The 14,239-nt window shown below is 39.2% G+C and overlaps 1 protein-coding gene across 4 annotated transcripts in view; it reads right to left on the minus strand.

Moving 5' to 3' along the window:
• Positions 1–14,239, minus strand: part of ITPR2 (inositol 1,4,5-trisphosphate receptor type 2) — a 270,236-nt gene that overhangs the window by 193,835 nt on the left and 62,162 nt on the right. For 3 of the 4 annotated variants that reach the window (XM_048933484.1, XM_048933480.1, XM_048933482.1), the window contains exon 10: positions 2,411–2,455. The exons of the other annotated variant lie outside the window; for it this stretch is intronic. In XM_048933484.1, the coding sequence (XP_048789441.1) occupies positions 2,411–2,455 (45 nt within the window). The remainder of the gene's footprint in view (positions 1–2,410; positions 2,456–14,239) is intronic. 4 annotated transcript variants of the gene reach the window in all.

Genomic DNA, 14,239 nt, shown 5'->3' on the forward strand with positions numbered 1-14,239 from the left:
CTTGGATCTTAACTGAAACCAGTGCACAGGAGGATTAAGCCAAACTGTTAGAGAAGTCACCTTTAGCATTCATGTTCAGATCACTTGTGCTCTTCATTATCCAGTCCGGGAAATATTTAACTACGAGAGCTGCTCCTATTTTGTTATGTTGGTCCACAATGTCAGACGTGGATGTTGATGGTATGGCAGTAGAGGCTGCACCTTCTCAGCAAAATTCTGTTATATTTTATTGCCCTGAGGCAGATGGCAGCAGAGGGACAGTCTAGCAAAATGACATCTGGAATGGAATTGCATATAAAGCAGAAGTGTTTGAACACCTCCATGCAGAAAAAGATTGCACCTATTGACATTCATTGACACTTGCTGAATGCTTATGGAGACGAAACAGTGTATGTGAGCACAGTGAGGTGGAGGTGGTGCATTTCAGCAGCGGTGACAGCAATGTGAAAGACAAGCCACTTTCCAGGTGGCCATGCAAAATTTTATGAGTGTGGCATGCAGCTCTTGTTCATCACTTTATGATCCTTAAGGTCTTTTCCAACCTGATTGATCACCAGTGAAAATGCATAGCTAATGGTAACAGCTATGTTGAAAAATAGTGTTTTACAGCTGAGAATTTGCTCTATCAAATAGCGTTCTTCTTTTTATACCTGTTGTAGCTTCCATGGAAATAAATAGAAGCACTACTTTTGGAGTGACCAATGTATTTAGATGACAAGAAATTGCTACAGCTGGATACCCTATACTACATACAAATTAGTATTGCACAGCATAATACATTTGAATCCTTTGTGATGAGGACCTAATATCAACCCTATACATGTTTTCATAGGTTTGAGTTCAGACTAGCTCTATTCCAGTTTTCTAGGCTGGGCACTCATGAGAGGCTAGAACACAGTATACCTATGTTCCAGATGTGTATGTTTTAATTTTGATCCAACAGAATACAAGTTTGTACACTGAGATTGCTCTGCAAAGTGAATTAGAGTGTCTTAAATAGGTAATAACTAGGAGATTTGATGAAGGAGGTGCCATCATGCTGTGAACTTAAGTTTTAATGCAACTGAGCTGTGTGTGAGCCCAGCTGTAATGTTCTCAGAGCAAAAGCATGAACCCAAGCATTCCCAGGCAAGCACCTTACTCAATACTCAAGAGGATATTCTAGAACTTACCTCAGTTTCTGTCAGAAAGCTTCAGGGGCTTCAAATGTGATTCCAAAACAAAAGAGAAACAACTCTTGGAGCTCCCATATTTTCACAAGAGAGAATTTTCATTTTTCTGGCTAACTGAGCTCTTACTGCTACATTACTATTTATACCAAATACCAGGGAAGATGGAAAACCAATGTTACCAACTCCTACAACAGCCTCCATTTCTTTTCAAATTGCAGTGCTGGAGGCATATGATTATGTAAGAACCTTGGTTTTCAGTTAAAGAAAAAAAAAAGAAAAAAAAGTAGAACAAAAAACTCTTCCCCTTGCAGAGAAAAACTTGAAAATGTGTCCTTTAAAAGAACAAAAGTCAGAAGGCCAACAGAAAGAAATTAAGTTTATTCCTCCTAAGATCTCAGCTGTTTCAAGGCAGTCTCATGAATGTGATGGAGGAATTATTCCTTTTGGATTATTTGTTTAAGAATAAGATTCCCTCACAGTTTTATATCTACGTCCTTCACTCATAATAAACCACAACACCTCTGGTTTCGCTTTGTTAGTCAGTATTAGCTGGCATGCTCTTAGCACTGTACAAGATAAAGCCCTTTGCCTTTAACAGCTCCAGATTGCCTGGAAGTATCTGTCTTCTTGTCCAACCCAGTCGTACTGCAGCGACAATGTAGGTCCTTGTGAAAGTGTGGTGTCAGAGTTGCCTGAAGTGCAGCAGGGCTCAGTCTAAACCTGAATATCTGCTCGCATGTATTCAGTACAGGTAATGAAAAGAGTCTCAGCAGATTCTTAGATTTAGAGACACACCTGACTGAAAAACATGTCCCAGGGAAGCTCATCTCCACTAGCAGAGCCTCTGAATTTTTTCTGGTACATAAATAACCAGACTCACTTGCCCCTGGCTTTCTTGCTAAAGAGAGTGGAGTTTTTGCCGTGAGGTAGCATTTCTAATTTGGTGAGTATTAATAATTTCATATATGTGTAGCCACTAAGCAGAACTGATTTCAAACTACTGTCAATTTGATGTAGAATTTGAATAAGCTGCCTAACACTTCCTTTAAAAAAGAGAAAGCTTTCTGTAATGATAGTACTGAGTTGCACCCTAGCTTACACATGACAGAGAAGACAACCTCAGTAGTTATGACACATTACTACAGGGAAAGCTACAAAGGACTTCCATTTGTTGGGCATTATTAGGCTAATGACATAGTTATTTCCCAGGTTACATGCAACATATAAATTCCACTTACCAAAGCTTTTCCTTCATTATTACCTTCTGGATAGTGTGGGTTAAGCTGGAAAAGAAAAGAAGTTAAAACTATCTTGATAGCTCTTAAATATTTCAGAACTTTGTGAGAGGGACTGGTTCAGTTCTTTATTGTATTCATCCTGCAAAAGAATTACGGAGTATTTAGAACTAGCATAGCAATTAGAGTATGAGAATCAGCAATTTAATTTCTGGCCGACTTACTGGCTGTGTCCTCACTTCAGAAAAGTGAATCTTACAATCAAGCTTGTTAAGAGAAGACTTTCAAATAATAATTTAAAAAAAAAAACAGCAAACCAACGATGGAGAGAAAGCGCAGTTACTATTCTAAATATAGCAAATTACGGTCACCCCTACCAACACACAAACACTTACAGGACTGACCTTGAGCAGATGTATTGAGATAAAAATTAACGTTCTGCATCTACTAAGATTGTACAGAACAACAGTTAGCTCTGAATAAATACCTCTTTAAAACAGAAATGGCAATGTCACTACAGACAAGTGTTTAATTACTCCGTGATTCTGCACCATTATTAATAATAATGTACCATTAATAATAATGCACCATTATTAAGGTATTTCCTATGTCATACCAGGATTAACAAATATTAATTAATAACTAAAGTAGCATGAAATGCTTGGATGAAAAATACTATTAAATGTAACGTATTGCTATTTAAAAGCATTTAATATGATTTTACTTTTGACAGGGAAAATATGTAGACTAGAAGATGGGGGATTATGTAGGAAGACATATACTCAAATAAACAAACACACATACACACACAGAATCACAGAATCACCCGGGTTGGAAGGGACCCCAAGGATCATGTAGTTCCAACCCCCCTGCCTAGCAGGGCCACCAAACATACACATTTAGATCAGGTTGCCCAGGACCCCGTCCAACCTGGCCTTAAACACGTCCAAGGACGGGGCATCCACAACCTCCCTGGGCAGCCCGTTCCAGGGCCTAACCACTCTCCTACACACCTACATATTGGCTGCACAAAAAATGTTTCCTGGTTTGATTTATATAATGAAACACTTCTACCTCAATATTTGCCACAGGATATACCTTCAAGAGGTTGAAGATGTGGAACTGAAATTATTACTTATAACAAATGGTTATGCATGTACAGGTAAGTACAGTCATTTTCTTGGCATGAGTTTGGCATTAACAGCACGGAAGAGCAAGAAGTGAATTGCACAGGGCAAACTGAATGAATTCCAGTCATACTTTTTAATATTACGTTATCATCATCATACATTTAACGTTACACGCAGAACTATTGTGTGGTGTTTTTTGTGTTTTTTTTTTTTATCAAGTCTAGACGGGTTTTATTATTACTCTACTGTTCATGTCTCTTTAACAAAAAAAGACATCTCCTCTCCACTTGATAAGCCTCAAGAAAAGAGGAAAACATTTAGACAATCCTAAAATTGCTGAAAATCTCTTTGTTTTCTATCATGACTTGATGTGTTAACACATAAAAGGACAAAACATTATTCTTCTGCCTTCATTTCATTATTCACATTAGCCACTGTGTCACCTTCAAAAATCAATGTTACAGAGCCTGCTTTCCTCCCCACATTGACATCTATTCCCTATCCTCCGTTTTGCACCTCCATGACATTCCCACACATTCTCTTACCTCAGCACCCATCTAATTCTATTATAAAGCAACAAGAATGAGAGAGGAACACTAAGCCACAGACAACTAGAAGTTACATGTTCATGTACACATATGTATAAATATGCATTATATAAAACTGTTTTCCTATAGTTTTGGTTTCTTTGTTAGTTTTCTCACACTTCTTTCAGCATTACTTCTGTTCACTCAGCATCTTAAAATAATTTGAGGTGCCCACTCAGACAAACTTGTACTTTGATGTACTCTGTACATAAAGAGCAGGGAAAATTATCAGGCAGTGCAGAGAAGAATAGAAAGGTTAAATCTGAAATCTAAATCTAAAATGACTGAAGAGATTACCTTCAGATTTTCAAAATAGTTCACTTGTGGACAGAGGAAGACAGAAGGCTCAAATAAAAAATGAAGTGTATCCTTAATGATGGCTTTTCTTGCCCCATTGAAACAGAGACAACAAAACTATAAAGATGTTGTTTAGAGAAAGTTCGAGATGTTGAGGTTAAACAGGTTAAGCAATAAACAGGACAGAATGCAGTTTTAGAGTTGACATTAACGACCCCCTTTTCAGCTCAGCAGCTGTCATTTTCATTTCAGCTGAGGTAGATGGTGTTGAGCATCTGTAAAAATCACACTATTAGCTGTTATTCTATCCTGTATTTCTCCAGATAGAGAGGTGTAAATCATGTAATATTTTAAGTCATATTATACCAAGTCCTTTTCAATATCCAAGTACAACAGAATGAGCTATAGACACAGCGATGGCCTTAGCTCTCCAAAATGTATTGCTTTTTCTGATTGGTATAAAATCACTTGTACACTCTTCAATGAACCTCCTAACAAAAGAATCCTTGAAAATAACAACATTAAAATTCATTCCAGCAAAAGAACTCTTGAAAATGAATTTGTTCCTTGTTGCTAATGAAATCAAGGAAAATTCTTAAGATATTAAGAAAGTAAGTAAGAATACCATGCTAAAATGGATCTCATTTAAGCTTAGCAGTCTTCAAGCTTTTTGAGGTCATTGGACTTATTGAAGTAGCAATGCTCCCAAATTGTACCCAAAATACTGTATATTTCAGTCAATAGGTACAAAGAAAATGACACATTGTAAACTGCAGAGCTCAAGCAAGTATAACTGTATAAATCACTGTAGTAAGAGCTCAATTTTAAAACTATTTTTACGGTATATTTCCAACAGCTTTTTTTCTGATGCAGAAATTCTAATTCAGAAATTCTAATCCTCCAAGGCATCTTTTTTAACAAACCTAAAAATAGCCATTGTTCACCTTCTCTTGGACAGAAAAGGAAGAAGAATCACAAACGAGAGTTCAGCTTCACCAGTGCTGACAACAAAACAATATCAAAGACCTTGAAACTCATCTTGTATTATGGCAAGCTCATGGGACTCACCATACCATCCCAAAGTTCATTGATTATGTAAGGCAAGTCAGTAAATGAGAAAATAGCAGTGGCTATATAGTGGTAAGGAGGGTGCAATCTGCATCAAGTAAAGGAGACTGCACTAGTAGAGTGTAATTAGGAAGGTACAAAGGAAAATTCACATCAGCAAAGAAATGAAATGGCCACATGACAAAAAGCGATGGAAGCAGTGTGGCTTAAATATTACTCCTGAATAACTGGCTCAAGGTGAGCGACTGTATTTCTGCCTGTCATTCACCCCACTGCCATGTAAAAGGCAAGCCCTATTACATGGATTTTACAGTTGGGCAAGGCTAATATAACCAGCTGTCAAAGTTCAAATGACAATGATTCATGACACCATAGATGTTTGGTCTTTTTGATTTGCTTATAAATACAAACACAGATTGAACTCTACAAATCCTCCAGACCACATAAAGTCCCTTGAACTCCAGAAAATGGGGTTACCACATAACCTTTTATGGTTTAACATATATGGACCAACAGTGAACACTGACTTATGTGCTACACAAGGTTTTTCTTATGATGAGGCCCTATCACAGTAGTTATGGTAAGAAAGTGCAAATGCAGCTTGCGCTGTATAGCATACAGGAAATATCTGGGAACTAAATTTGATTTGGATTGATTCTACTGGGGAAGCGAGCTTGGAAGTGGCCTAGCAAACTTATCAGCAAACAAGGACAGTCAATACCCTGAGAAGGCTCCCACAACCACACAACATCATATTTCAAACACTAAAATTATTGACTACTTTGGCATTTTTAAACATGATCACCATGCTGCAAAGTCAGCATAGGAGGAAGATGCAACTTGCAATTGTATGTGTTTGTGTGTTACTTTTGGTAGTCACTGCTCAGTAAATGCATGTGCCCAGCTAATCCTGAGAAGTATCCTGTTAGATTACAAGTGCCACAAGTCCCAGGCTCTGTTAATTCCACCGATTATTAAAGGTGGTTAAATTTATACCTTAAGTTTATCATTACTACGACTTCACATTGCATAATCGCCTGAGATTCCACTACTGAGTAGAACAACTTCTTATTAATATGCTATGCTTGTTTTTTTGTTGCTGACTTTTTGGTTGATTGGTTGGTTGTGGTTGGTTTGCTTTGCATCTACACATAGTAAGACATGTCTTACAGTTCAGCAAGGAATTTAAAATCTCAGTCCATGCTGTAGACAAATAACTTAGAATTTCACTTTTACATGGGATGCTATCTTCTTAGGCAGAGGAATGCGTAGAAAGTACCCAAAAAGGCTATTTTCAGATGCTTGTTTAATTAAGAAAGGGAAGTTTGGAGAAAAATATTCATGCTTTTTTTAATCACATTTTTTTGACTAGGTAAAGGATATTTAAAATAACTCTTCAAGGAGATAATTAGACTGTCAAATTTCAGCTAAAAGAGTATTTTAATTACTTGATTAAAACCAGTATTAGTCAAAGAATTAAAGGTTCTAATTCAACACATAAAAAAAGTTTCCATTCCATTTGATAACTAGCCTGTTAACACAGAGCCTGTTACTCAATCAATGAGGTCAAGTGGTTTGAGGGCAAAATAGCCACCACAAAAGTAAAAACAAAAATCAACTTCTCAAATGTTTCTTCTTCATTAGACTTACTTGGTTCTTTGTTATGTCATACTGATTAGCTTTCAATAAATCCAAAGGACTTTTGCACAATTTCAAAAACTTCAGTGACATTCAAAGAACTCTTGCCATCCTATTAACTTGCTGGAGAAAGAGTGGCTACAACTCTACCTACATATTCCATTCAGTACAGCCACAGCACCTGGTGCAAGGCTCCTGATAATCATCATGTGAGGGAAGTTTAAAACCTGAAGAGACCATTTATTTCAGGATTTATTTTGCTGTTGTTTTGCTTACAAGCCCTGCTTTAGTACATCAGACAAGTTTCCAGGCAGCTCTCAGAGAGCTGAATCTTTGCATTGGCTTCAGGCACAAGCCAAGTTAACTGGCCACAGACAGTGCTGGGAACCCCCTGTGAGGGTGAACTATCTGCTAGTCAAAAACAGGAAACAGAATCAGCTTTGACACCCTCCTAACCCAATTGTTCACCCTTGTAAAGAAGAAAGGATAGGTCATCTTGAAGGCATTTTTAGTACTACAGCAATGGCAGGCCAATGCTTACGGTATGCCTAATTCACAACTGATTTAAAGGTCACATGCCAGTGGCAAAAACTAGAGCTGTCTAGGAATGTAGTTCTACTTCAGGCCAGGAGAGATTACTGGCTGGGAAATCCCTTTACTTCTACCAAGATTAAGGTTAGAAACCTGATGCTTAGCCCCACACAGCAACATCCCACTTTGCAAAAGAATTAGAAAGGAAGAAAAGTACACAAATCCTTTGGTCTAACCTGAATGCTGGGCCGTACCTTCACTAGGAATGGTTATGTCAACATAAAAAGCATTCTGAATGTTAATATCCCCTATGACTTCCAGCAGCCCTCCCAGAAATAACTAGGGCTGATTGAATTAGATATCACTGAAATTTTTACAGTGAAAAAAATAAATAAAACCTTCTAAACCTTCATCAAACATCAAAAACAAATATAGTTTCCTAAAAGCTTTTCAAGTCATCTTGAAGTAATAAGAAATAAAATGCAACACAGAACTGACCATGTTTGTTGTTTTGGAACACACCAAAATGCAAAACCAGCAGTTGTTGTGTTTTTAATAACTGAAGCACCCATATAATGACTAAATGACCATAAATACTGTGTTTATGTCTTCACACTTCCTTTCCTCGTAAAGCTCATACACATATAAACACTGCTCAAATGCAGCCAACTTGAGGCAGGATGGAAAAGTCCCAGCTGAATACAGGCTCATAGATCACCACTGCAACACCAGCTTGCTGAGAGAAAAAACCTTTCCCAAAGATCCAGATTTTTGAAGGTATACGCACACTGACACACACAAATGTTGTTCCTAATTTCCACACAATTGAGACAAGTCAGGATGCATTCCCAAAGTCCTCAAAAACCTTTGAAAACCTAGCCCTGGCTTTGCTACAGGAACCACTCCTAACTGTCACTTGGGTAAGTCATATCCAAACCTGTGGAACAGGTCAAACTGGCTCTGTAAATCAGTAATCTGTTCTCCCGTAGTCTCTGGATCTCTTCCATCTCTTCACGCATAACTGTAAATTATTCTGCAGTCCTTACAGAGCAGCAGAACAAAACTACAGGCCTCCTATGAGACAGTGAAAAACATAAATAGGGCGCATAGCGCTGAGTTCACTCTGTCACTTTGACATGCCTTTTTCTTACAAGATCCTTTAACCACTGAGCACAACAGGCTGACATGATCAGAATGCTGTATTAACATTTAACAAAAAACAGTGTGAAAAAATCGACTCAAACTGAAGATTTTGAAGCAATCTTCAGGTAAGGAGGTCCCACAATACCAACAAAATAAATGTGAGAGCAGATGCAAAAAGGCTTTGGTAGATGCTGCCATCTCCTGGTACCTTCTACAGTTTACATACTGTTATCCTTGAGCAAACAGTACCTGCATATCATCTCAGTTAAAGCCTGTTTTTATACAGTTATTTTTCAAACTGTTTCTAAAGACAGAAGGAAACACACAGAATTCACCTTCTCTATGTTAGCTCTGTAATGAGAGAAGTACATCTTTTCAGCGAAGGTTTGCTTCTTTGCTAACCTAAAAAGTACCACAGAGAAGCCTGTTCTGCTTCCTGAACATGTAAGATCTCTGCCAATACTCCAGTCCCCAAAAACAGTATGAAAAGGCCTAAATTACAGCCTTCAGACATTTAATCTCAGTTGCCTTTAAAAACAAACAAACAAACAAATACATAAATAAAACAACCACTGTTCTACGCCATTTTCCACCACAGTCTAAGAATGTGAAAGAAAGAAGAAAAAAGAAAAAAAAGTCCTTAAAACTACAGGTATTTCTCCAATGTTCCAATGGGTTAATCCTGATTTATGGCCTCCACTTCAAGAACTGATTTCCTTTTATGTTTTTTTAATCTCAGGTAATGCTGAGGATGTTATTACTCATACAAATATGTAATCTTTCTTAAAATGTCATTAAATGCTTTGTTTTCACTTCTCATGGCAACAACTTCCACTTCCTTATGTCCAGTAAAGAAGGAAGGAAAGCATTATTTCCCATCAGTATGAACTTGAACATGCACTTGGCTATTTTCACCATGATCCAACCCAAGTGATCATTACAACAGGATTAAATCTATTACAGTTTGACTCCATCCATGTAGATAAATGCATATTACAACGATGTATATCATGTGGCAAGCTGGTATTTTTAACACCAACTGAAGGAGACATAACAGAGAAATCCATTTCAAAGAAAGTAAATCAAGATTTATAGCAGTTCTCAATTTAAAGTGAAGAGAAACCTGGGCAATTTTGACAGAAAAGCAGAGTGAAATGATACTGGAATAATTTATTCAGGAAAGACAAGAGGAATATAAAGAGTTTTTATGGATCATTAATTTAAGGGTTCTCAGCAAGCAGTTTACATACACCATAGCAAGGTGAAATACAGGGCCTCTGATGCTGGTTTTGATACTAGCAGTTCCCACTCATCTACCCCAACCACTTGCACCCCCACACCTTATTTCCAATCTGATTTTCAATACATTCCCTGCTGTGATCCAGTCTGAGCCAGCAGAACCTCAGGGACAGCACAACATGTCATGGGACCACAACTGAAAACCTGCAGAAACTCAACATTTCTGCAAGTCTACATTGTCACTGAAGTACTCTTATCACCGAACTACATCTTTGGTGGTTTCGATGGCTCTTCCTGTTCAATTTAGAATGTTCATATAATTGTGATGACATATCTAACTCAGTACTTCCCAAGTCAGCCTGCTTTAACCATTCTTATCTTACTTAACTTAAGCATATGGTGCTAAAATAGCCCCAAAGCTGAAAGTACATTTCATGTGGGATTTTACAAAAAAAAACTTAGAATAAAACACTGATCAGACTTTATCAAAAACAGTTCTGCACAAAGGAACAAACAAACCCAAGAAAGCTAAAGGAGTTTTCCAGTGAAACACATATCTGAGATGGAGCATAAGCTCTTGTGCTTCAGACCCCTCACCAGTTTTGTTGCCCTTCTCTGGACATGCTCCAGGGCCTTGATTTTTTTCTTGTAGTGAGGGGCCCAAAACTGAACATGGTACTCAATGTGTGCCCTCACCAGAGCTGAATACAGAGGGATGATCACTTCCCTGCTCCTACTGGCAGCACTATTTCTAATGTAAGACAGGATACCATTACCCTCCTTGGCCACCTGGACACACCGCTGGCTCATGTTCAGCCAAGGATCGAACAATACCCCTAGGTCTGCTTCTTACACATGGTCTTCCAGCCACTCTGCCCCAAGCCTGTAGCATTGCCTGGACTAGTGACAAAAGTGCAGGACCCAGCATTTGGGCTTGTTGAACTTCATCCCATTGGCCTCAGTCCAGTGATCCAGCCTGTATACATCTCTCTGTCCTTCCTACCCACAGGAAGATGGACATTTCCTCCCAACTTGGTGTCATCTGCAAACTTACTGAGGGTGCACTCAATCCCCCCATGCCTACGTCATCAATAAAGATTTTAAACACAACAGGACCCAGTATCAACCCCTGGGAAACACCACTCATGACCATTCGCCAGCTGGATTTAACTCCATTCACCACCACTCTCTGGGCCCGAACCTCCAGCCAATTCTTTACCTAGCAAATAGTGTGCTTGTCCAAACCATGGGCTGCCAGTTTCCCCAGGAGAATGCTGTGGAAGACAGCGTCAAAGGCTTTGCTCAAGTCTAGGTAGACTATGTCAACAGGCTTTACCTTATCTACCAGCCAGGTCACTCAATCATAGAAGGGAGATCAGGTTGGTCAAGCAGGACTTGCCTTTCATGAAACAATAATGGCTGGGTCTGATCCCCTGGTTGCTCTACACACACCATGTGATTTCACTCAAGACAATCTGTTCCATAACCTTCCCTGGCTGGTGGGCCTGTAGTTCCCCAGATCCTCCTTACAAACCCTCTTGTAGCTGAGAGCCATGTTGGCAAGACTGCAATCCTCCGAGACGTCTCTTGTTGACCAGGAACACTGTCAGATGGTGGAAAGCAGTTTGGCAATCACCTCTGCCAGCTCCCTCAGCACCCTCGGGTGGATCCCATCTGGACCCATGGACTTGTGACAGTCCAGGTGGAGTAGCAAATCTCTGTTTCCATCTGAACCATGGGGGTTTATTTTGCTCCCCATCCCAGACTTACAGGTCAGGGAGTGGAGTATCCCAAGGATAATTAGTCTGACTTTTACAGACAGATGTAAAGAAGGCATTAAAAATTTCAGCCCTTTCCTTGTCCTCAGTAGTCACACTCCCTGATGCATCTAGTAAAAGATGGATTCTTTTTATTCCTCCTCTTAATGTTGATATACTTGTAAAGAAGTCTTTTTCTCTTTTACTCCAGTGGCCAGGTTGAGTTCAAGGCGTGCTTTTCCCTTTCTAGTTTTTCCCCTATGCATCCTAACAACTTCTTCGTGCTCTCCCCGAGTTGCCTGTCCCTTCTTCCACAGGAAGAAGATTCTCTTTTTCTTCTGGAGTCTCAGAAAAAGTTCCCTGTTCAACCAGGCCAGTCCTCAAACCCCACCAGATCATCTTACAGCACAGGAGGACAGCCTACTCCTATGCCTTTTAGACTTTCTTCTTGAGAAGTGTCCAGTTTTCCTTTACTCCTCCTTTACTCTTCAGGACTGAATCCCAAGGGACCCGCACTACCATAGTCCTAAATAGTTCAAAGTCCACCCATCAGAAGTCCAAGGTAGCAGTTTTGCTGGCCCCTCTTCTGAATTCACAAGAACTCTATTTTGTGGTCGCTCTGCCCAAGACCCCCAAATCTCCCACCAGTCCTTCCCTGTTTGTGACCAGCAGGTGTAGCAGGGCATCTCCCACAGTAGGATCTCTTACCAGTTGCATCAGGACGTTATCTTACACACACTCTAGAAACCTCCTAGACTGCTACTTCTGTGTTGTACTGTATTTCCAGTATATATCAGGGAAGTTGAAGTCCCCCATGAGAACAAGCACTGGAGATCGTACCAGTTGCTCGTAGAATGCCTCATCCATCTCTTCATCCTGGTTAGGCAGTCTATAACAGATCCCCACCAGGATGTCAGTCTTGTTGGCCTTCCCCCTGATCCTTACCCTGATGACTTCACTATCAGCAGGATATGTGCCAAAGACCTTGCCAGCCCCATTATCCTATACAAACTGTTACAAAGCATATTCGCACACAAAAGTGGCTATTTCTGAGGCTGCACAATAGAAAACTGCGAGAGGATGGCCAAACCTGTCACATCAACATCTGAAAGACCTTTGACCTCTGAGCACATAGATGTTTACATTCAGCTGAATTTAAAGCCAAAGCTAGTCATAAGAACTTTCCTGAATGAGAGTTTTTGCATGAGCAACAATCTGTTTTAGTAAATGAACTACAGTAAAAGTCAGAAAAAGTATGCCTGGTTCTGCCACTACCTCTGAGCTTACTGCTTCAATCTATTACACTGGCCAGTTCAGCCTTTTTGCTCCCTTGTCTAGAAGAGTTTCAGGGCATTTATTATCCTTTACAAAGAATTAGGTAAAACAGCTCAATGTTATAGCAACACACTCCAAACACCAGTACTCTACGCAATTTCTTGAAAAGCATGGTAATTTGATCACTTGTTTGCAACAACAATTCTAAGAAAAAAAGAAGGTAAATATTAAGGTTGCCATTTTATCTGCATTATCTTAATTCATTTAGTATAGTTAATTCAGTGTTAAAGACAATTACCTGTCCAAGTTCACTCCCTTATCTTGCCAGGGTACCTAATAGCTCCAATCTTAGCCTACTCAGCTAAATAAAACAGAATTATAACGAATTTTCCTTTCAAATTCTGGACTGTCAATGACTATGTACACGTTCACAACGTTCCACAGGAAATGTACTCTGGTTTATCTGCTGTCTACCGGAATATCTAAGATCAGCATGTGATTTGATGCTTGCACATATATCTCATGACTATTTAGCAGTACCCATCTAACCAGAGAAGTTGAACATGAAATGATATTTACCCTGCACTGGGTTGTGTGCATACATGTACACATGGGCAAACACATTTCTGTTTAGCATCTTCATACAGCAACAGTAACTAGTGTTACCAGTTACACTACAGCTTATCCAGTTCAGAAATCACAGAACTGGGAGCTGTTACGCACATGGAGAACAACATTAAAGGTGCATACTCTGAATACAATCAGCAAGTTGACACTCAGTTCAAAGAGACTTTGAACAGTCCAGAATATTGAATAGGATAGGTGAGATGATGAGAATGGCACAACTGTGTGGTCTCAATCCACAGCACTTGAAAGGCTGTTCAAGCAAATAGCAGCTCTTTCACACATACACAGGGACAGATGTGGGTGTATTCTGCACATGGTACATGCGCTAAAGAGACTTTAAAAATGCTGGAAAAAGTCTTTGTTATTTTGAAACATCCCATTTTCACCTAAAAGTCTTTAAAAATACAAAACTTTAAAATAAGTTGGGACATTTTGCTGCAGTCAAGGCTGAAAAAAAGAATCTTTTGCAGAACTTTTTTTGAGAGACTGCTGACTTTGTGAAGATGAAAATAAAACTCAGCAGCCTGGATCTTAGCTGGT

This window comes from Lagopus muta, chromosome 1 (assembly GCF_023343835.1).
Source record: "Lagopus muta isolate bLagMut1 chromosome 1, bLagMut1 primary, whole genome shotgun sequence".
In the NCBI taxonomy this organism is placed as follows: Eukaryota; Metazoa; Chordata; class Aves; order Galliformes; family Phasianidae; genus Lagopus; species Lagopus muta.